General features: G+C 41.8%; 1 protein-coding gene across 3 annotated transcripts in view; it reads right to left on the bottom strand.

The window, feature by feature from the left end:
• Positions 1-21796, bottom strand: part of LOC137638589 (DNA repair protein REV1-like) — a 73540-nt gene that overhangs the window by 20174 nt on the left and 31570 nt on the right. For all 3 annotated transcript variants that reach the window (XM_068370790.1, XM_068370792.1, XM_068370791.1), the window contains exons 7-8: positions 17702-17874; positions 16961-17110 (exon numbers count right to left, since the gene is read on the bottom strand). In XM_068370790.1, coding sequence (XP_068226891.1) covers positions 16961-17110; positions 17702-17874 — 323 coding nt within the window. The remainder of the gene's footprint in view (positions 1-16960; positions 17111-17701; positions 17875-21796) is intronic.

Below are 21796 nucleotides of genomic sequence, written 5' to 3'. Positions count from 1 at the left end.
CAATGTGGGCACCTCACACTTGGTTTGTAGAACAGTTCGTAACTACACACTCACCCTGGAATTAATCGTCCCAATTAAATCCACTGTTCCTCGCAGAGTTAAACAGCAGGGTTAACGACACAACCCACTGCTACCACAGACCTCTTTAGTTGCTCCACTTGCTTCGCATAGTGACGAAAGAACACTCTGGAAGACTTCCAGCCAGTGTATGAACGAAGATGTTCAAAATCCATACAATTAAAGAAATTTAAGGATGAGGCAACTTTCCTCGGATCGTGACCTGCGGGTGTACTGTCTGGATCCGCTCTGCGAATAAAATAGGTGATTTTTGCCCTAAGTTGTTTCAGTGATAAATTTGAGCCTGATGTTTCTCCCCTGAATAGTTGACCACCCCTGAAGTCTGAAGTTCTACGAAGATAGACCTTTAGGCATTCCACTGGACATAGAGATGCATCTTCTTTCAGAGGGCAGATTCTCCAGGGACCCCACCTGTTGGTGGGTAACCCGTTCTTGGCGAGAAACGTAGGATCCGGAAACAGGTTCAGTTCTCCCCCATCCAAGAACTGAACACGACCCTCCTCTCTCGAGAGGGCTACAATTTCACTGACCCTGGCCCACGACGCGAGTGCAAATAGGAAAATAACTTTTTGGGTCAAATCCTTTAAAGCACACTCCTCATTGTTCAACAGCGAAGCGAAATGAAGAACTTTATCTAAAGACCATGAAATGGGCTTTGGAGGTGCTGATGGTCTGAGCCTAGCACAGGCTTTCGGAATTTTATTAAAAATATCGTTATCGAGGTCGACCTGGAAGGCATATAAAATGGGTCTTGTCAAAGCAGATTTACACGTTGATATTGTGTTGGCTGCTAACCCTTGACCATGGAGGTGGATGAAGAAAGATAAGCAGACATCCGTCGAGATCTTTTGCGGATTCTTCACCTTGACAAAGGCCACCCATTTCCTCCAAGATGACTCATATTGCCTTCTAGTAGATTTGCACTTATTTTGAAGCGCAGACAGTCGACTTCTGAACTCGCTGGGTCAGAACTGGATCTGGTAACGGTAGACACTTCAGCCGTAGTTCCAATGCCAGAGGGAACCACATGCTGTTCGGCCACTTGTGAGCCACTATTGCCGCTACTCCCTTGACAGATCTCAGTTTGTTGAGGACCCTTAACAGAAGGTTGTGAGGAGGGAACAGGTAAATCCTGGACCATCTGTTCCAGTCGAGGGACATCGCGTCCACTGCTTCCGCCAAGGGATCCTCGTACGGGGACACGTAAAGGGGTAACTTCTTGTTGTCTTTCGTCGCAAAGAGGTCTATCTGCAGTTCTGGGACTTGACTCAAGATGAAAGAGAATGATCCTGCGTCTAGGGACCATTCCGACTCTATCGGTGTGAACCTGGATAGAGCGTCAGCTGTCACATTGCGGACTCCTTGAAGGTGAACTGCCGACAGGTACCACTTCTTCTTTTCCGCCAGTCGAAAGATGGCCAACATCACCTGGTTGAGTGGTGGTGACCTCGATCCTTGTCGATTCAATCATCTCACAATCACCTCGCTGTCCAGCACCAACCTTATGTGGATCGAGCGACGAGGGGAGACTTTCTTCAAGGTAAGGAGTACTGCCATAGCTTCCAGAAAGTTTATGTGAAATGTCTTGAATAGATTGGACCAAGTCCCTTGGGCCTTCTTCCGATGAGAATGACCTCCCCACCCCTCCTTCGAGGCGTCTGTGTGAATAGTCAACGAGGGGGGAGGTGGCTGAAGAAGTACCAACTTCTTTAGTTGCCTGACTTGGGACCAAGGCCTGAGGAGCGTACGTAGACGAAGCGGAACTGGTCTTATCAGATCTCTTCGCGCGTTTGATGCATAACTTCTCCAAACTCCGGTTGCATCCTTTAGCTGTGCTCTTAGCACTGGGTCTGTTACTGAGGCAAACTGGAGAGAACCCAGCACTCTCTCCTGTTCGCGTCTTGATATCCTTTCGGAATCCAGAAGTCTCTTGACAGAACCAGCTATCTCCTTCCTCTTCTTCACCGGGATGTAGAGTTGGTGTGACACTAGGTCCCAGTGGATTCCCAACCACTGGAACTTTTGAGATGGAGAAAGTCGAGACTTTTTTCTGTTGATCTTGAAGCCTAGATACTCTAGGAACTGGATCACCTGTAGGGAAGCTTGCAAACATTCTGTCTTGGATGCTGCCCACACTAGCCAGTCGTCCAGGTAGGCTACCACCTGGATTCCCTTTAGGCGTAATTGTTTGAGAGCTACGCTCGCAAGCTTTGTGAAGATCCTTGGGGCTATGTTTAGCCCGAATGGCATGGCTCTGAAGGCGTAGAGTCTTCGATGTAGTTTGAACCCTATGTAGGGGGAGAGTTGACGATTGATTGGAACGTGCCAATAGGCGTCTGACAAATCTATGGAGACGGTAAATGCCCTCTTGGGCAGTATGTGTTGCAGTGTTAGCATCTTGAACTTGCAGTTCACAATGAACTTGTTGAGTGGCGACAAGTCCAGAATGACTCTGAGTTTTTCTGAGTCCTTCTTGGGAACACAAAACAGCCTCCCTTGGAATTTGATGGACTTTACCCTTCGGATTACCCTTTTCTCCAACAGTTCTTTAATGTACTCCTCCAGAACGGGGGTGGAGTGTTGGAAAAATTGAGGGCACGGGGATGGAGTGCTGTACCAGCTCCAACCCAGTCCATTCTTGAGTAGGCTGTGGGCGCAGGGATCGAAGGTCCACCGATCCCGAAAATTCTGAAGTCTCCCTCCTACCGGTATCATCTCACTTTGACTGCTGTTGCCCTGAGGCCTTGCCTCCTTGACCGCAACCACCCCTGAATCCCCTCCCCCTTGAGGGGCATCTAGAGGAACCTCTGGCTGCTCCTCTAGGCTTCGCTCGAAAGGTAGTTGACTGCCCTTCGAATGCTGGGTTAAATGCCGGAGAATGCGTCGACACGGCTTGGAGTACCCACTGGTACGTGGTCGGGGTTTGTGCCACCATCTGGGGCACTGTAGGCATAGGAAATTGCTGTTGCTGCTGCTGTCTGAATGGCTTGGCTGGCCGAGAGGGTAGCCTAGTCTTCTTAGTCTTTCTCTTTGGTTGGGGACCCTCATCCGGGGAAGACTTTCTCTTGAGGGATAGGCCCTACTTCTGGAGAAGGTTTCTATTCTCCGTGGCGGCCTTATCTACAACCTCCTTGACCGCTTCACTAGGGAAGAGGTCTTTGCCCCAAATGTTGGAGGAGATTAGCTTCCTTGGCTCGTGCCTCACCACAGCCGAGGCGAACACGAACTCCCTACAAGCCCTCCTAGCTTTGACGAAGCTATAAAGGTCCTTCGTCACTGTGACTAGGTGTGTCTTAGCCACTACCATGAACATCTCATGGACCTTGGGGTCACTTGCCATTGTCTCCAGAGTTGTTTGATGAGACATTGAGGCAGCAAGTCTTTCTTTTGTCTCAAGCTCCCTTCGCAAAAGAAAGTCAGACAGCTTGGGGAGGTTCTCACCGAATTGACGTACGGCAATATCAGCCTCCAACTTCCGACTGAGAAGGTAAGATGGACGTCCTTCCAGTCCTTGTGGTGCATGGGTAGGGCCAAAGACAGAGGTTTACACTCCTCCAAGGAGGTGCATGGCTTACCTGCCTCGACTGCTTTCAGCACAGCCGTAAACCCTTTCTGCATAAAGGGGAAGGCTCTAGAAGGAGAGGACACAAAGGAAGGGTGCTTCTTACTCAAAGCAGGTACCTTCGAGTTTGAGAAGCCCCTCTCTTTCATCGAGCTTGACAATAAAGCTTGAGCCTTAGCGTGGTCCAAAACTATGACCTCCTTCGGCTCTGTTTCTTCCTTTGAGGCTGGTTCCTTCCTTAGACGGATATAATAGTCCGGATACGACTCCTTGCTGGGCCAGAATTCCACCTCCTCAAGGGAGACTGAGCCCAACTTCTCCGAAATGACGATTTTTCCCGTCGTCATAGGCATGTGCTCAGCATACTTCCAAGGGTTAACATCTGAGCACAAGGGAAGGTCTTTCACGCTGAGCTTCTTCTGGGGCCCACGTGATGCTGCAAGTCTCCGCATCTCCAGCTCCATTGCAGCCGCCTTCTCATTATTCTCCCTCTGCCTCTGTTGGATCATTCCAACGATGGAGGAAAGGGTCTTTCCCAGCTCATCTGGGAGAGAAGACGATGTTGAGGGAATAGGTTCAGGGGCCTGAACCGGAGTAGCCGACACCTCGTCGACCTCTTCCTCTTCATTGTCTGGAGCCTGCTCTTCATCCCGGTCTTCTGCCAGAAGGTTATCTTCCAGACGCTCGGACACCTCCGACATCCTATCGTCCAATTAGATGTCCTGCAGGGCGTACGCGACTTCAGAATCCACAGGGATCTGAACCACTGGTATCTCCACTTGAGTCTGGGGAATCACTGCATCAGCTGACGCCCTGGGGAAAAGGTAAGCCCTCATCTTCTCACTTGGAAGATAGGGCCCAGAAAGGTTCTTCTGAAAGCCCCTTACCCAGGTACGAAGCTTCTCCCTTGCTGCATCCCTTGACTCCGCCGTCTTAGGGGAATCAAAAGCCTCAGTAATCAGGTTTGTGCACACGGTACATACCTGCGGGTCCCAATACCGGAGATCATCTTTGGAGACTGCGCATGCTGCGTGCCTCCTACACAAATCATGTCCGCAGAAGTTGTTGCTGCGGACGTTGCAGAAAACGCTTCCACACTTCAGATGGTCCTCCTGTAAAGAGAAGAAAATTCCATGAGTATCAAGTGAACTACGTAACACTGGATATACATAGCTTAGCACAACTAAACTAGAAAGGAAAGACACACACTTGTATTTCCCGCACAGTCAATTGCTGCAACCTTCCAGATAATAAAATCGTATGGTTAATCTATTCTAGAGCAACCAATGAATAATTTCCAGAGGAAACAGGTGTAGCTCACACCCAAAAAATGATTTTAAAATGCTGGATAGTAGACAAGAAAGAACTCACTTTCTTTATCTGTAAGGTTACACCAAAGGGTTGTGCGAGACAACACAAAAGTGTTAAAAAAACTTAGTGTTGTAACCAATACTATACTATAGTTTTCTCCCTACAGTATATACTATACTGAAAAATACTGGCTACAGTATAGAAGGTAATGTGCCGGCCGGCACACACCTTAACTAGTTCCAAAGTATACTACTTAAGAACTATAAGGTGGAAGAACGCTGGCTCAAATGCATGTGCCGGCCGGCAACTACACAAGATAGCACCCGGCTGCCGGCCACCAATCGTAGCGGCCAGCAGACAATGGTGTGATATATAGCCGGCCGGCAGCAAAAGAACCAGAGAACTCCGACTGCCCGGCTGCCGGCCACTCAGGCCGGCAGACGGGCTAGAGTACAACACTAGAAGAAAAACAGAATGGATGCCGGGATAAGAGACTGTACTACCTCATAACCCGGCAACCCGAAAGAGTGCACATAAGGAAGGGGAGAATATAACTTCAGGCTTCCTGACCAATGCCATCTGGCTCTACAGAAAAACGGATGAGAGACCAAGGGAGGTCTGGGCAGCACTCAAAGCAGAAGACCCTTGCCGGCCGGCAAGGGACTGAGTCAACCACACATCCTAACCTATGCTAGGTACAGATGTAGATTGACGGACAGGAATGCAATGGCTAGGCCATCACAAAGGAAAGAGGGGGAAAGGGAGAAGAGGGTCCTGCCAACCTTGCTCTGATAATGAATCACCCGCAGCCAAGAAAACTCATCTTAGCCTAGGGGAGATCCGAGGAGGGAGGCCAGCAATACTTGCCAACTCCCTCGGAACCAAAGCAAGGAAGGCGTTGTTATTCACAGAAAAGAGGATCTTATCCTCCACACCGAGAACAACAACACAGGACTAGTCTGCTAGATCACATGAAGAAGGAATCATCTCGTACAGAAACCTTCGAAAGTGAACTAAGGAGGCTAAGCCTCCTATGTCTGTTGTCAGTCTAGCGAGGGAATCTCAACCACAAGCTAGACATAAACAGACTCAGACTAAGAACTCTGATGTCCTGCCCCCTCCCCGAAGCCAGACTTACTGGAAACAGGAAGGAACAGAAACACCCTAATATAGTTGTATCTAAAGTCAATTCAGATAAACCATTAGGGTTAAGCCCAAGGCTTAAACAGAGGGAAAGGGATTGCACACCTTCTCCGAAGAGAAGAGAGCAACCGGGGAGTGTGAGAAAGTATACTAAGGCCCCATAGACAACTAGCCTAGGCGCAAAGAGAATCGATTACCTAAATCACCGAAACTCACTCGTATACTATCTTAGAAGAAATCAACATAATCTTAAATGTATAAAACTGCCTAAAGCTTCAATAAAATTTTAAAACACTCGGAAATCTGAATATCATGCAGGAAAGTACTAGGGCCAAACGACTAGGCTACAAGGTCTAGCGTAGGCTAGAATCAGCAAATCCTTCGCCAAAACAAAAATACTAAAAGCATCATATAAAGAAATCCTATGTAATGCTAAACAGCTAAAATTATTAAAGCAAAACAGCCGGGAACGTCGCTCTGGCTAACTAAATAACTCATACCTAGCGAGCGACAGCGTCCAGGACGCCTCCGGTAGGCAACAGCTCTTGTAACAACGATATCACTATCAAATCACTTTTAAATTTACCAAGAGCTTACATTTATACATGAAAGAAATAATACTCAACTTATCAGAAGCAGAAGAAGTTGGAGAAAGCATTATAAGTTGAAATAATCCAAGAATTGCGAGAAACACAGGGAAAAAACACAGAGTTGTTGAGCTACTCAAAAAGGAATACAGATGGCGCCGTGAGCGGCGCAATGCACGCTTACGAAACGGGAGAGGAGAGATACCTTGCGAGCAGCTCTCCTTTCTTTCTCGTTTTCGTTTTCTTGCAAATTGACCCCTTCGAAGTGTTAACTCTGTTCGGGGTGCAGATTGCTATGTGGCGTGTCAAGAATACGTCCTCTGATATTTCGTGATATCCCTGGTTCTTTTATTTGGGATATTCGCTCCAGGAGTTAGAATTCTGGGTACCTTAAGGTAAATTCTCTGGGAATATCGCCGTAGTTATATATACCCAAGGAAGCTACCCTTTAGGAACTTCCATCAGGACGACATGGCTTGAGCCCAAAAAAGAGTATTAACATGCTTTCTTGATATTTTGTATTGTATGAAATAATAATTCTTATGACTAACACAATAACTAAAAAGTGTATTTACTCTTCTTAGTGAGTTGAACACAAGTACTGTAGAATAATCTACATCCAGAAGCTATATAACTAGCTATTACCAAGGCAATCTTCTAATGTCGCAAATATTTGCTGGACATCTTTTATTGATTTTCACATTACAGTACTATATTATAGCTGTGATGTCACCAAAAACTAATGATCAACTAAAGGTTGCTAGTACAGTCAATCGGGAATTACTTACAACAGAAAATAAATGCTGTAAAATATTCAAAACTTTTTTTTCTTATTTCCAATTCTCGCATTACTCTATCGAATTATAGCTGCGAGTGTCACTGATAATAATCACCAAAGTTAGAATGTTATCAAGAACTATTAGTATTTCTTTTTAAATCAGCTTTGGTATCTATCTATTGGGTGATGAATAGGTGAACACTAATTATCAATATTTAAAATTGCACTTTTTCCTTTTGCATTCTAACAATTAACATTATAATTCATAAATAACAGAAACGGTTAATGCATTTTAGAATTATTGAATCTTTGGACTTAAGCAAAGAAAAACATATGAGAATACTGCTGCTAATGAACAGATGAGCAGTATGCACATGTTATAGAAAAAAAAAGTTGAGTAATACCTTAGTTTCTAAGTAACTGAACGAGCAAATCGATATGCAACCATAGAAATTAAAATCAGTTTTCGTGCATTTTTTTGTGGACAAGTACTAATGGGACTAGCACACTGTGCAAAAAGCAATTGCATGGTGCCCTTATACCACCCATGCAGTGTTCACATGATTTGTACGATATTTTGTTCGCCTATGCTCACATCACCCCTATGCCGAGACTTAACTCTTCCCTCTCAGAACAGCACTTGTAGCAGCATCATCTATATGCAGTACTGTATCATACAAACACCTTTAAAAGAGTTCTTTTTAGACTTTTAACCACGTGTTTTTTTTATTGAATTGTGATCTCTATTGTTTACGTCAAGTTAATAGTAACAGTATCTATTGTGGGCAATGGTCCCCAAGATGATTAAGAAAGACAGTAAGAAGAAAGAGATGATGACCATAGCAGCAAAAACAGAAATTGTTGAACAAGGAACACACGTGGCAGACCTGGAAAAAATGTACAATATCAATAATTTGTACAACTTAAGAAGAAAAGAATTTAAAGCAACTGATGTTGTGAAAGGGGTTCTGACATTGACAAAATGATGATCACATATTCTTAATTACTGTACGTAGAAACGTTGCCTCTCATCTGAATAAATGAGAAGTCAGCACGAGATACAATTACAGAGAACATTACTTGTGAAAAAGCAAAGGTATTGTATGCTGACCTAATTATAAAGGAGCCAGGTACAAAGAAAAATTAGAAAAATAAATATTGAAGGTGAGTCATGGCTAGTTTGAAAATTTCAAGTGAAGAACAGGCATCCACTGTGTTATGGGACATAGTGAAGCTCTGAGTTCCAATGTGAAGGCAGCAGAGGCTTTCGTTGTAGAGTTTAAAAGAATCACAGATTCAAGTTTTTCATTCTGCAGTTAGAGTTCAATTGTGACAAGACTGATCTGTCCTGGAAAAGGTGCCCATGGGGACCTTCATTACAGCTGAAGTTGTCAATTTATAATCACAAACCCATGAAAGACCATCTAATTCTTCTATTCTGTGTTATTGCTAGTGGAAATTACAAAATCAAACCTCTCCTAGTTTATCATTCAGAAAACCTGCAAGCTTTCAAAAATTATAAGGTACAGAAGAAGCAACTGAGCATTGAGTGCATGTCAAAAAGCAAGGCTTGAGAGACTAGCATTTTGTTTGTGGAATGAGTCAAAAATGTTTTTGGTCCTGAGGTCAAAACATACCTCATGAAAAAGAACCTCCAATTCAAAGCCTTATTGTTTATAGACAATGACCCTGCCCATCCACCAGCCATTGAAGGCTACCTTCAACTGGTTGAAAACTTTCCCCGTAAAGCAGCATCTATGCATAATGCGAGAGATGTGCTTCCTTACACCTCGTTAACCACTGGCCCGTAGCAAACGGTCCACAATTTAGAGTTAGAAAAAAATTGTTACTGTCAAGGCTATATATAATGACTGGTTTGTATTTTATACTCTCGAAAGCTGATGTCCCAACTCCCCCTTAATCGAGAGATTGGGGACGAGATTTGAATATATGCAAAATATTCTACCCACGAGACTTGAATATATGCAAAATACATTCTGACTACAAGTCGTCGGAGTTTTAGCCGATGGAGTCTCCAGACGCTATGCCCAAATACAGGGGAAGATGAAGAAATGAAAAGCTAGACATTCCTTTTACATTCACCCTAGACTACCACTATTATTACTGTCATCAAACAACTGCTAATAGTCTTATATAGAGCTAAGGCAGCTATACCATTTACCGTGTAGCTACAACAGGTCCTATCGTAAACGTGTCTTGGGACCAGTGGGTCCCGTCTTGCATGTAATGGGGAGTGAAGGTGGTTTGTCTCTTCCATACCTCAGCTTGGAGAACCTACGTAACAGAAAAGTTCTTCTTGAACAGCAGGAACGTACTAAGCCTCTGACATCACAAGCTCTAGGTTGAGAACTTTGATGTGAAAGGGAAAGATTAACAGCTCAGTCAATGACTTGCCTAATCCATGAGGAGATGGTGTTCCTCAAAATCCTTCTCTTGACCTTGCCCAAACTAACAACCAGGTGTCTGACCTGGGGGTGAGCTCTCAAGTTTGTTTTGAGGTAGTGTCACAGCGCTCTAACAAGACACAAAAACTAGTGTTCAGGATCATTGGTTACTTCCTAGACTTAAAATCTGGAAGGAACCTAGGAACGGGGACTGTTGGATTTCGGTCTTGGCAACGAACTCACGTACAAAACTGAATGTAACCTGTCCCCGTCGCCTTGGAAGGGCGATGTTGTAGAAGAGGCCATGTAACTCGCATAACCTTTGTGGTAGAGGCTTTGGTGAGAAGAAGACCATTTCCACTTGAGATTGCAGTCTAAAATGGTCACTTGAGGAACTTAGGTCTTCCACCATGTTCCATGGAGGTGGTCTCACTTCTGACGGAGGACAGGTTTGTTCAAAACACTGTATGAGCATAGACAACTCTAACAAGGAGGAAATCTAACCTCTTCAGTCTAAAGACCTGGCTCATGGCTGAGTGATAGCTTCTCACCTTTGAGACAGAACAGAATTTTCCCCCTGGAGATAAAGTAAAACTTGTAGAAATGGGTAGAGTAGTACAGAGAGGAGAGAAACCCCTTCCACAACACCGACGATAAAGATCGCCTACTTCGTCTGGTGGCCCAAGACAAAGGACTTCCTGAGGTATCCAGACATCTGTTTCTCCACTAGTCACATATTTACAAGCTGCCAAAGCTGGAGCCCGTGTCTTGCATAAGGCAAGGCAATCTTATAAGTAAGTAAACTCGTCACAAAAAGCCTCTCTCAGAGAGGAGATGCTGGAAGCCTTTTGGCATAAAGACTAATAGATTGGAGAGCCCGATGGTAATCTGGGCATGAGGTTGATGTAGCAGGTTGTGAAGGAGGGGCAGCTCCCTTGGTACCTCCGTCAGTAGAAGTAGAAGGTCCAGGAACCATTCTGTAGTCATTGATAGATTGGTTGATAATCTCACCCTGTTGGGGAGTCACCTCATTAGGCCAGTCACATTGGCTTGGCTCGTGTATGATATTTGCCTCAAGTGCGCTAACCTGTGTTTTGTATTCTATTTCACGAGATAGAGACCATGAATGTGACTCAGATAGTTGGGCTGAGAGCTTGAGCAGGTGTTACACCATCCTTCTAACCCAACTATCGAGCTGAATGGCAAGCTTACAAGGCGAGTCAACATGGGTGACTGTGCAAGATACAGAATTAGGAGTCTCTGAGAAGTTTTACTGGTGCTTACGGGCAACCTGCTGCGAGGTTGTTGCCAAAGGTACCCAAATCGACGCTAGCTCAGTGGGGTGAGGATAAGGCATCTACCCTCCAGATGAATGAGCTTAGCAAGCACACTTGCTCTTGGCGAGAGCCATCTGGTAAAGCACTCTTATTAGCACTTTTATTATATTATAACTTGCTATTCTACAACCCAAGTTGGAAAAGCAGGATACACTAAGACCAAGGGCTCCAATAGCCCAGTAAGGAAAGGAAATTGGGAAACAGATAGAGTGGTGTACCTGAGTGTACCCTCAAGCAAGAAATCTTAAACCCAAGACAGTGGAAGACCAATGGTACACAGGTTATGGCACTACACAAGACTAGATAACAATAGTTTGATTTTGGAGTGTCCTAGAAGAGCTGCTTACCATAATTAAAGAGCCTCTTCTACCCTTAACAAGAGGATAGTAGCCGCAGAACACCTATAGTGCAGTGGTTGACACCTTGAGTGAAGAAGAATTTTTTTAGTTATATTAGTGTTGTCATATGTATGAAGAAAGAGGAGAATGTGTAAAGAATAGGCCAGACTATTCAGTGTATGTATAGGCAAAAAAAAAAAAAAATAAGCCGTAACTAGAGAAGGATCCAGTGTAGTACTATCCGGGAAGTAAAAAAACCCAATAACTCTAATGGTAGTACCTAAACGGGTGGCCTTGGCTAACCTACAACAGATCCTTTAACGTAAGAGGATCTACTGCTGACAAAGGGCGATGGCCCAACTCTTATTGCTCCAGAGTCAGTCTCTGTCCTTAGACTGAGCTGACAAGGGAAGGCAACAAGGTTAGGACCTCCAAGTCAACCAGTCAAAGCCGACATGCCAAGGGCACCTTACCTATTGGAGCTCTTTAGAGATAAAACCATTCCTTATGATTATGCAGTATAAACTGAACACCTGCTCAGATTTCCACTGTATAAGAATCCTCTTTCAAGCACTTACTAATCCAATCCTACTTCGGAATGTATTTGCCAGAGGCAAAAGGGGATTAGAAGTGTTACTCCGTGGGCAAAAAAAGGGTAAACGATCAATCAAGAGTAGCTGACAGGCATGTGACCGATCGTGAACAGGATTGATCAGATACGTACAACTACTAGAGCAAAGAGCTGCGTTTTGTGAACGTCTACTATGTCATGTTGTTCTCATAAGAACGTGTGAACATCCACTAAGATATGCCATTCTCTTAAGAACATGTGAACCCTTAATAGTCTATTTAGTCTAGCTGTCTGGGAAAGCAGCCAAGAGAACATGAGCTACTAACCCGCAAGAATTTAGCCATAACAAGCATAGGAAGTTGCGTGGAAACGCTCCATAGCTGTTTACATCAGAGTGCTGTTAAGTTTGCTCCTCAAGAGTAAGTGTGGAATACATCGATTGCAATCGAGAATTGTCGACTGATAGAACACAACAGCCCTAAACTATTGTAGTTTTCTTTGTCGTCGAGAGAGGCCTGGCTACCCCTACTTCCTCCAGTGGAAGACAAAACATTAGATGTAACCATTGGAACTCCTACTTAACGGTCTTGAATACTACGTGCCTGCACAAAAGAAAAAGTTCCGGTTTCTTCTATGCCTTCCTGAGGCAGCAAATATTGATGCACAAACAAAAGCTCATACAAAGCCTCTACATATAAAGCTTTCTAAGAGACTGAATGCAAGTGATAAAACAAAAAACACAATCCAGAGGCTGGATAGCTCTGCTGCCATGCGTAATTCTAATTGAGTGCTTCATTATTATTATCATTACAAGCTAAGCTATAAACTTAGTTGGAAAAGCTAGATGCTATAAGCCCAAGGTCTCAAACAGGGGAAAATAGCCCAGTGAGGAAAGGAAACAAGGAAATAAACTATGAGAGAAGTAATAAACAAAATAAAATATCTTAAGAACAGTGGCAACATTAAATTGTAATAGAAGGCTCTAATGTTTTTATCTAATCAGGAAGACTAGTGTTTCACACCAGCACATCTGAATTCTTGTTGCTTTCTGTCTTTTAAGGCAAGAGTCAAATCCACGATAGTAATCTAGAGTGATTTGTATTTCCTCAACAATTGAATTCTGAATCCCTGAGTCAAGCTATCTCAAAAATTTTGGAACCTTAAAAGGCTAACTCTGGATTTTTATTGCAATCTTACACGAAAGAAATTAGCCGGAAAATGTTAAAATCTACGAGAACATTATCTCTTGCCTTACAGCAGAGACTCAGGCTCTCAAAGGATTTTGTTTTCATAAACACTTTCTTAAAATTTGAACGGTGGTTAGCGTACGCATTCATACGATTAGCTGTCGCAGGAATACATTTCTCGTCAATAAAACATCCTTGAGCTCTTATGCTCGAGTGATCTCCATGTATAAGCAGTAAAACTACTCATTCTATATTCCTAACTGCTCCATGTATAGAAGCCTAGTTAGACAGTCACTGGCTCATTAAGCAACTGTGTGATCCAGGCTCACTGTGAGCCTAGACTGAGCAGCAATTCTGGATCGCACGACGATGAGAGATTGCTCGTTTCAAGCCAAAGGTAGTTTGCACCTATGCCGCTGTAATCCAGGCTCACTGCGAGCCGGGGTTGCAAGGCCCTGAGAGATTGCATGTTTCAAGCTATACTCCTAGAAAGATTTTCACCTTTCACGCCAATATACAGGCTAGCTGTGGACCCGAATTGGATTGTAACCCTGAATCGGATGCAAGAGGGAGAAAGATCGCTTGCTTCAAGCAAATTCTCAAGTGAAACGCTAGCTTTTACCTTTGGAGCCACAATTCAGGCTCACCGAGAGACTGAATAGCATCCCCGTCTCGTGAAGAGGAGAGAGATAGCTTGCTTTAAGCAAACTCTCTGATGATAGACTAGCTTTCACCTTTGGTGCCACAATCCACGCTAATTGAAAGACAGCATAGCGTTGTGAGCTGGGCTCGCGAAGGGAGAAAGATTGCGTAATTCATACATCCTCTTAGGGGTAAAGAAAACTTACATATCGGCACCCCAATCCAGGCTTGCTAGAGCATGATTCGCTTTGCGAGGTATTAAGAGATCTAAGCAAAACTCTCATGTGAAAGACTAGATTCCACCTTTTGGCACTATCATCCACTGAGACAGCTGCCAAGATCTCATAGGAGCTCTGAAGAGCTAGGATGTTCTACAACATAACGTGAGAACACTTCTGAGCTGCCTAGATAGATAAATTACTAGGCTAGGATATCAGGTCACGGTGGCGACTATATCTGCCAAAGAAATAAAAAAAGAAGGTTGGCAAGCTCATGAGAAAAAGACAAGCCAATCTCTCAAATAAAAGGCTAGCTCCCAATTGAGTATACTGAGGGTGGCAAGAGGTAGCTAATAATGTGAACCTCCCAAAACGCTTGATCAGTGACAGGCGATCTGTCACAAAACAACTGCTTTCAATAAGCAAGGCTGAAACATTGAATCAACAGCACTCTAGGACACTTGTTGCTTGCGTGTGTCCGCTGTATAAGGCTAGCTGCCATACTGATCGACGCACACAGACGGAACAGACTCCCTCTCTTGAGGTTCTCTAATACTTAAGACTTCAAAGAAGTCTGACTCTAAGGTGGCAAAGGTGCATCCAGTACCTTTAACCAACGTAAAGAGTTAAAAGAGTCAGGATCTAGTCAAGAATCCAACTCCAGGACAATATTACTGAGATGCTATTATTATTATTATTATTATTACTAGCTAAGCTACAACCCTAGTTGGAAAAGCAGGATGCTATAAGCCAAAGGGCTCCAACAGGGAAAATAGCCCAGTGAGGAAAGGAAATAACGAAACACAAGAGAAGTTTAAGAACAATAACAAAAATAAATCTTTCATATATAAACTATAAAAACTTAAAAATAACAAGAGGATAAAATATTGAAAATAACAAGAGGAAGAGAAACAAGATAGAATAGTGTGCTCAAGTGTACCCTCAAGCAATAAATCTCTAACCCAGGACAGTGGTACAGAGGCTATGGCACTACCCAAGACTAGAGAACAATGGTTTGAGTTTGGAGTGTCCTCCTAGAAGAGTTGCTTACCATAGCTAAAGAGACTGTTCTACTCTTACAAAGAGGAAAGTAGCCACTGAACAATTACAATGTAGTAATCCACCTCTTGAGAGAAGAAGAATTTTTTAGGTAATTTTGGTGTTATAAAGTGTATGCAGAAAGAGGAGAATGAGTAAAGAATAGACCAGAGTATTCTGTGTATCTGTCAGCAAAGATGAAATGAGCCATAACCAGAGAGAGGGATCCAATTTAGTACCATCTGGCCAGTCAAAGGACCCATTAACTCTCTAGTGGTAGTATCTTAAAGGGTGGCTGATGCCTTGGCCAACATACTACCTACCTACTAACGGTTGACGCTAATGTGTAAACCGGGAATAAGACCAAGAGGAGACTTCTATCTTCGACAATGGCTGAGAATGTTACGAGTGAGCCAAGGGCGGTGCTTCTCACCACTGCCACTGGTTAACAACCAGACGGTTGTCAACACATCAAAAGTTTTATAGCCATATTCCAGCTTGTGCAGATTTCTTCTATTGAGAAAAATTTAGGGTTTGTATACAGTGTAGGAACATAATTATTGACAACCAACACAAAAATAAGACTACAATTAGCATAAGGAGCTAAAAGAAAGTCTACAAAACAAAGAGATCCCGAGGAAGCGACACCAAAAGACTGCATACACACCCGTAAGGGAGCGGCAACAAAGCGGCCGAGAGAAAACCCAACAAGGTTATTGAATGAACGTGTGTCTCTACCTAGAAATCCCAAACAGAGAAAGATAATGCTCAATTTGGGAGCAGGGATCTCCAAAACGCCTGACATCTTCAAAAACACAAAATAACACAGAGCTACGAAAAACACGTCCGAACGTTCACGGGTGCTAACAAGGAATGATGGGAGAAGGCTAGGTGGTGGTGGTGGTGGTGGGGAAAGCAGTAGCTGTAGTGAACAACACCTAGTAGTAACGGGGGATTTTGAGGAGGGAGAAGTCTAATTGGAAAGGGATCTCTGGTTAACAACCAGATGTTTGTTAACACATTAAAAGTTTTATAGCCATATTCCAGCTTGTGTGGATTTCTTATATTGAGAAAAATTTAGGGTTTGTATACAGTGTAGGAACATAATTATTGACAATCAAGAACCAGTGAGAAAAAAAGGCTTTCCCAGGTATAGACAACACTATGTACCAAATCTGGGAAGGTTATGTATTAATGTCCTAAAAGCAGAAAAATAATCTTTAACAAAAAACTTGCATTTTATATACCATAATACACTTGACACCCAGGGAAAATTACAAAAATGAACCTATAGAATTTAGGAATCACGAGAGAAAGCAACAACACAAATTGATAACCATGACTAATTTAACAGAAATTTAGAGCTGGTTGAAATGGAGTGTGAAATCTGAAATACAATGAAAGTAATTTTATGTGCAGTATAAATTCTAAAACAAAATACTGTAAGTCTAAGTTAAGGGTATAATCTCAAAACTAAATTCTCCTTTTTTGAAAGGTACATTCAGGAAATGCCTAATTGTAAATGTTACAGAATAAGTGGCCATTGAGGACCTCTCCACTTGATTCAAGGTCCTAAAACAACAACTTAGCACATGAAATGTATAATTGTATTACTAAATTTACAAATTTTTTGACATTTCCAATTTCTCTCAAATGTTTTATGCCTTCTTGTTTTCAATTAATCACGTGTCGGTAATTGCATGAAAATCATTCTTTAATAAAACACAGAATCATAAACTATGAAATAGGTACCAAGTTACAATACCTTCAATTTTAGGGTTATGCATTTGCCCTTCAGATTGACAGCATTCAGCCTACTTTCCACTTCAGCTGCTAATTCTTTCATAAATCTAGTCACGTCATCTTGGTTTGTAAAACGAATACCATAATTAACTTCAGCTGATACAGATTTCCTCTGAAAATATTAGACATTATAGTTTTGTAATAGAACTTTTTAAAAGAAAATACCATAATTGATATTATTACAGGTTCATTATCCATAGACCTGTTGGATTAACAATTTTAAGGATTACAGTAAGAAACAAACCAAATGTGCATTTTAGAGGGACATCTGCAATAAAAATACCACAATTAAAATTTCAAACGAGCTGTATATAGTTACCGAGACATTGTCAATGCAAAAATCTGGATGTTGAGAAACCACTATCCTCAAACTGCTTACAAACAAACTTTCAGTTTTGTTAGGCTTCAACTTCATGCCCCATATTTTCAACGTGCAATAATTTCAAGAATATTGTTGATAATGTGTGGTAATAATAGGGTCATATTTCACTGAATAAAATATTATTTGGACATGAAAGATGCAAAAAAAAAAAAAAGAGAGAGAGAGAGAGAGAGAGAGAGAGAGAGAGAGAGAGAGAGAGAGAGAGGAGAGAGAGGAGAGAGAGAGAGAGAGAGAGAGAGAGAGAGAGAGAGAGAGGAGAGAGAGAGAGAGAGAGAGAGAGAGAGAGAGAGAGAGAGAGAGAGAGAGAGAGAGAATCCTTACCATGTGTTCACTTTTAACAGGACGGTCGTCAATCCCCCGACAATAATAATAGAGAGATTGGCCAGTTTTATTACCAAAAACAGCTTGCAATTGGCCAAGAGACTTCACTTGTAAATCTCCACAAGTTTTGATGTTATGGCTCTCAAGTCTTTTACCAAGAGACCAACCAACACCTGCAAAACCAAATTCATATGAGCATGCACACATCATTGTAAGCAACAATTATTTCTACAAAAAATTTTCATAAACAAAGCATAGCTTGAAAAATACAGTCAGGTAAACTACAATTATTTGTTTTTCTGCAAAGCCTATTTTGCCTTATACATACTACATAAAAAGTTACATGTCAATATATCTTACGTGTACAAATTATATTGGATTCATTATGAGAAGTTACTAATATTTCTATGAACCTCCCCAGATGTTCACAGTGCTTCTCTCTTGAAGCCTAAAGTTGTCAAGTACTGCCATAAATAATTCTAAAAGACTTCTTTCCTTGTATAATGCTTCTCCCTCTAGTGAAATATAGAGTTAATATGGCTATTGATGGCAATTCTCTACGGTTGAGTGTGCCATAGTTTATTCGTCTTTCCAATTCTCTTGTCACGTTTGCATGCTTCTGACCATTGCATTCCACTAGTCCATGAACATACATATACACCCATTTTCAAAGGTCTGCAATGTACTTTAGTAAACAAATTATAGTCCTAACATCAGAAATGAATACTAATTGATAATTCCTAAAAAGAAAGAAATATTGACAAATTAGAATGCGCTTCACCTTTGAGGAGTCATAGCTGGCATAAGGAAGATGAGAGAGGAGTTGTGGGTTACTGCTAGGAAGGAGAATCTCGCTCCATGAGCATTTCTGATAAAATATCAGGAATTCTCTCTTTTGAACGATGTTCACCAGCACTAATTTACACTTATGGACTCTTGGTCATCTTTTTTATTAAATTTATACATTCAATCTTGACTAGGAGCCTGTCTAGAGATGACCGGTTTTGCCTTTCATTCAAACATATAGGCACTAAAGACTGATTTCGTATAGTCTCATTAGCATTGTCCACAAAATATACCATACGCAGAGCAATTTTTGCCACCAGGTAGATACAATGTTCATAAACTGATCTGAACATTTATGCTTATAACCCGATAAACTGACTTCCTTGTCTTCAATCACCCGTAAACCAATGTACCACTGTATAACAGCCTCTTGTCATCAATATTCAGGGGGGAGACAGGGCCCTTTTCCTCAAAATACTGCAGTCTCCATGTGGTTAGATGTAGCACATGAGTTTTTGGGGTTTGCATTAACTGTTCTCAAAATGGGTATTCTGAGAAGACTGGTCCTACAAGGCAGCCTCCTTAGACACTCGAACAAGGGGCTGCAGATCTGTAAACATTTCTATCTGGGGCTCTGTAAAACCACCTTGTGTATCCGAGGCCAAAAGTGAACTACCAGAGTTTGAAAATACACTACCCTGAACTTAGTTATCATTGCCTGAATTATCAAGTACTGAGGAAAGGTACATAGATCCAGATTCAACCAGTCTACTTTCCATTCTAATATATCTGGAACTGGAGAGTAAAAGCCCTTTATTTTCTTGTTGGGAGGGGTCTCAAACACATCCACATTTGGTCTTCCTCACCAATTCCAAATCTCAATACACTAACAGAGAGGCCATATGTTTAGTAGTATCTGTTAGTCTCCTACTCAACTAATCTGCTAATATGTTCAACTTCCCTGGAAAAAACTGAGGGAGAAGACTTATTCCGCCCCGATTAATTAATGATAAAATTACTTCAACTACTCGAAATAGGGATTTCGACCTGTTTCCCCATTGCTTCCAAATGTAAGTTAGTGCTGTCATGCTACAAAAAAACAGACACATCCTCTTCCCCATTACCAGAGCCTGAAGGGCCTTGAGCACCATCAAGAGTTCCTAGCAATTGACATGTAGGGCTCATTCTTTCATAGACTATCTCCCTAAAATGTGATGATACTCCACAAGCCCACACCAATCCTCCAGGAGGTATCCACAAAAAGAGCAATTCTTGAAAACCTTACTTAGAACAGCATTTCCCAAGCCAAAAGATGATCATCCTACCATTTCTCCAATTGTATTTGGTTATGCATTATTGGAATACAGGTAGTGTCAAGAAAGAATGTTTTGATCCAATGTTGAGCAAGATGAAACTGGAAATCCCTCATCTTTAAATGACTCATTGAAACAACCTTCTTTAGAGATGCCATGGTCCCAAGTAACCTTAGATCTTTTCTCATTGAATTTCTCTAACAAATTAATGAAAGATTGAACCCTCTTGCCGGGAAGGAACTGTTGTTATTTTTCCAACAAGTACTGTAGAATCCTTTGAGTGAAACCAGAAGACTCTATACTGAACAGGAATACAAACCTTTTCAATAATCTGAGCGGTCTAAGTTGTTGAACCTGAATCTTTTCCAAACTTTTTAAAAATTATCCAGTCGTCCATGTACTACAAAACAATAATAGCCAGGAACCTCAGCCTGTTCGAGATGGGTGGGGGGCAATCAATGGTGAATTCTTGAGAAGCCGTTCTCTGACTGAAACATGAGCACTTGAACTAATAAACCTTTGCTAAAAAATTGAAGGAGTTTCATTGAATTTGTATAAATAGGAATGTGAAAATAAGTGGCAGTCAAGTTTATTGAAAAACATCCAATCTCCTTCCAAATTGTTCTCAGGGTTGTGAAAGGAGTTTCCATAAAAAAAACTTAGTGAGAACTGTACAATTGCTTAAAATTGGGACATCTATTCTTCTTAGTTCCTTGGGTACTAAAAACAACATTTAAAAAACCCTGGGGATGTATCCAAGCTCTCCTCTATCACTTTCTTTTCTAGAAGTTCAGTAATCTTTAATTTTAAAATACAAGCTTTGGCTGATTTGGCTGGATAAATTGGAAAGGGAAGGGGTTCCTTTGACAAGCGAGGATTACAGGACAGACAAATTCGATACCCACTCTCATACCACAGATAAGACCAAAGGATCGGGAAGAACGTTTTCCTCAAACCTCCTCCAAGTGGAAAAGTCGTCCCCCTACCGTGATATCTTAGAAAGAACAGTCATTACATTCTTCTATAAGACCAACTAGCCTTGATGTCACCTCACCCAGACCTTCTATCACAGCAATATCCCAAAGGCATAACATAGTTATAAAAAAATACTTTGAGACAATAACTAAATCTACAGTAGACACAAAACTGTATAGAAAGTAAAGCCTATGAGAGATAGACTTCAGAGCATAAATAATTTCAGGAGGTCACCTTACTATAGTACGCGTACATCATCAATCCTACCTTGATCTAATATGGCTCCCAATACAGGTGAGGTAAGTAAAGAAAGTTTTCGAGCATCAGACATTACCTCTACTCTAGAGGAGCACAGCTGTTTCCTATGTTAAACAAAATCATTTACAAGCACTGTAGAAACTTTCAGAGACCCAACTGAAATAGTTGTATTTAAGCAGGCATGACCAGCAACCTTTCATTGCATAAGAGTTGAAATAGCCTCTACTATAATGAGCCTTTAAAATTAGAGAAAACTACAAATACTTTCTTATTCTATAATCAATTCATTCACTCTAGCAATGAAAAGATGAGAAAACTTCGGAATATATGTCACCTTAGAAGTAGTAGCATTTGACATTGTAGAATAAGAATTATCAGAGCTTACCAGAGTCAATCTATTAGAATACATTTCAACAAAAAGTTTTTCTAAAAGAGTGAAATAGAAATACCTCATCTTAGTCGATAATTTCCTCAGTATTTTTCTCACCTTCAGGATTCTGCTCTGGAGAATCTTTCAAATTGGAATCTTCAAGTCTTCACTTTTGTTTACAACTTACTGCGCCTGTACTAGGCAAGGAACTTTACTGCAGCCGAGGTACTATGACCAACATCAACACTGCTAAGTAAAAACTAAGATAAGGTAGTGGCTAAATCTACACCGGGGTGATTCCCACTGCCATTCAAAACCCGATGAAACTGTTCAAAGTTCTAGTTCAAGTTTTTAAAGAACTATTGAAAATCTGAGTTTTCAGATCTACAGGAA

The sequence above is a fragment of the Palaemon carinicauda genome, chromosome 3, assembly GCF_036898095.1.
Source record: "Palaemon carinicauda isolate YSFRI2023 chromosome 3, ASM3689809v2, whole genome shotgun sequence".
NCBI lineage: Eukaryota > Metazoa > Arthropoda > Malacostraca > Decapoda > Palaemonidae > Palaemon > Palaemon carinicauda.
The sequence above is the reverse complement of the archived record's forward strand: the minus strand, read 5'-3'. Positions and strand labels throughout refer to the sequence as shown.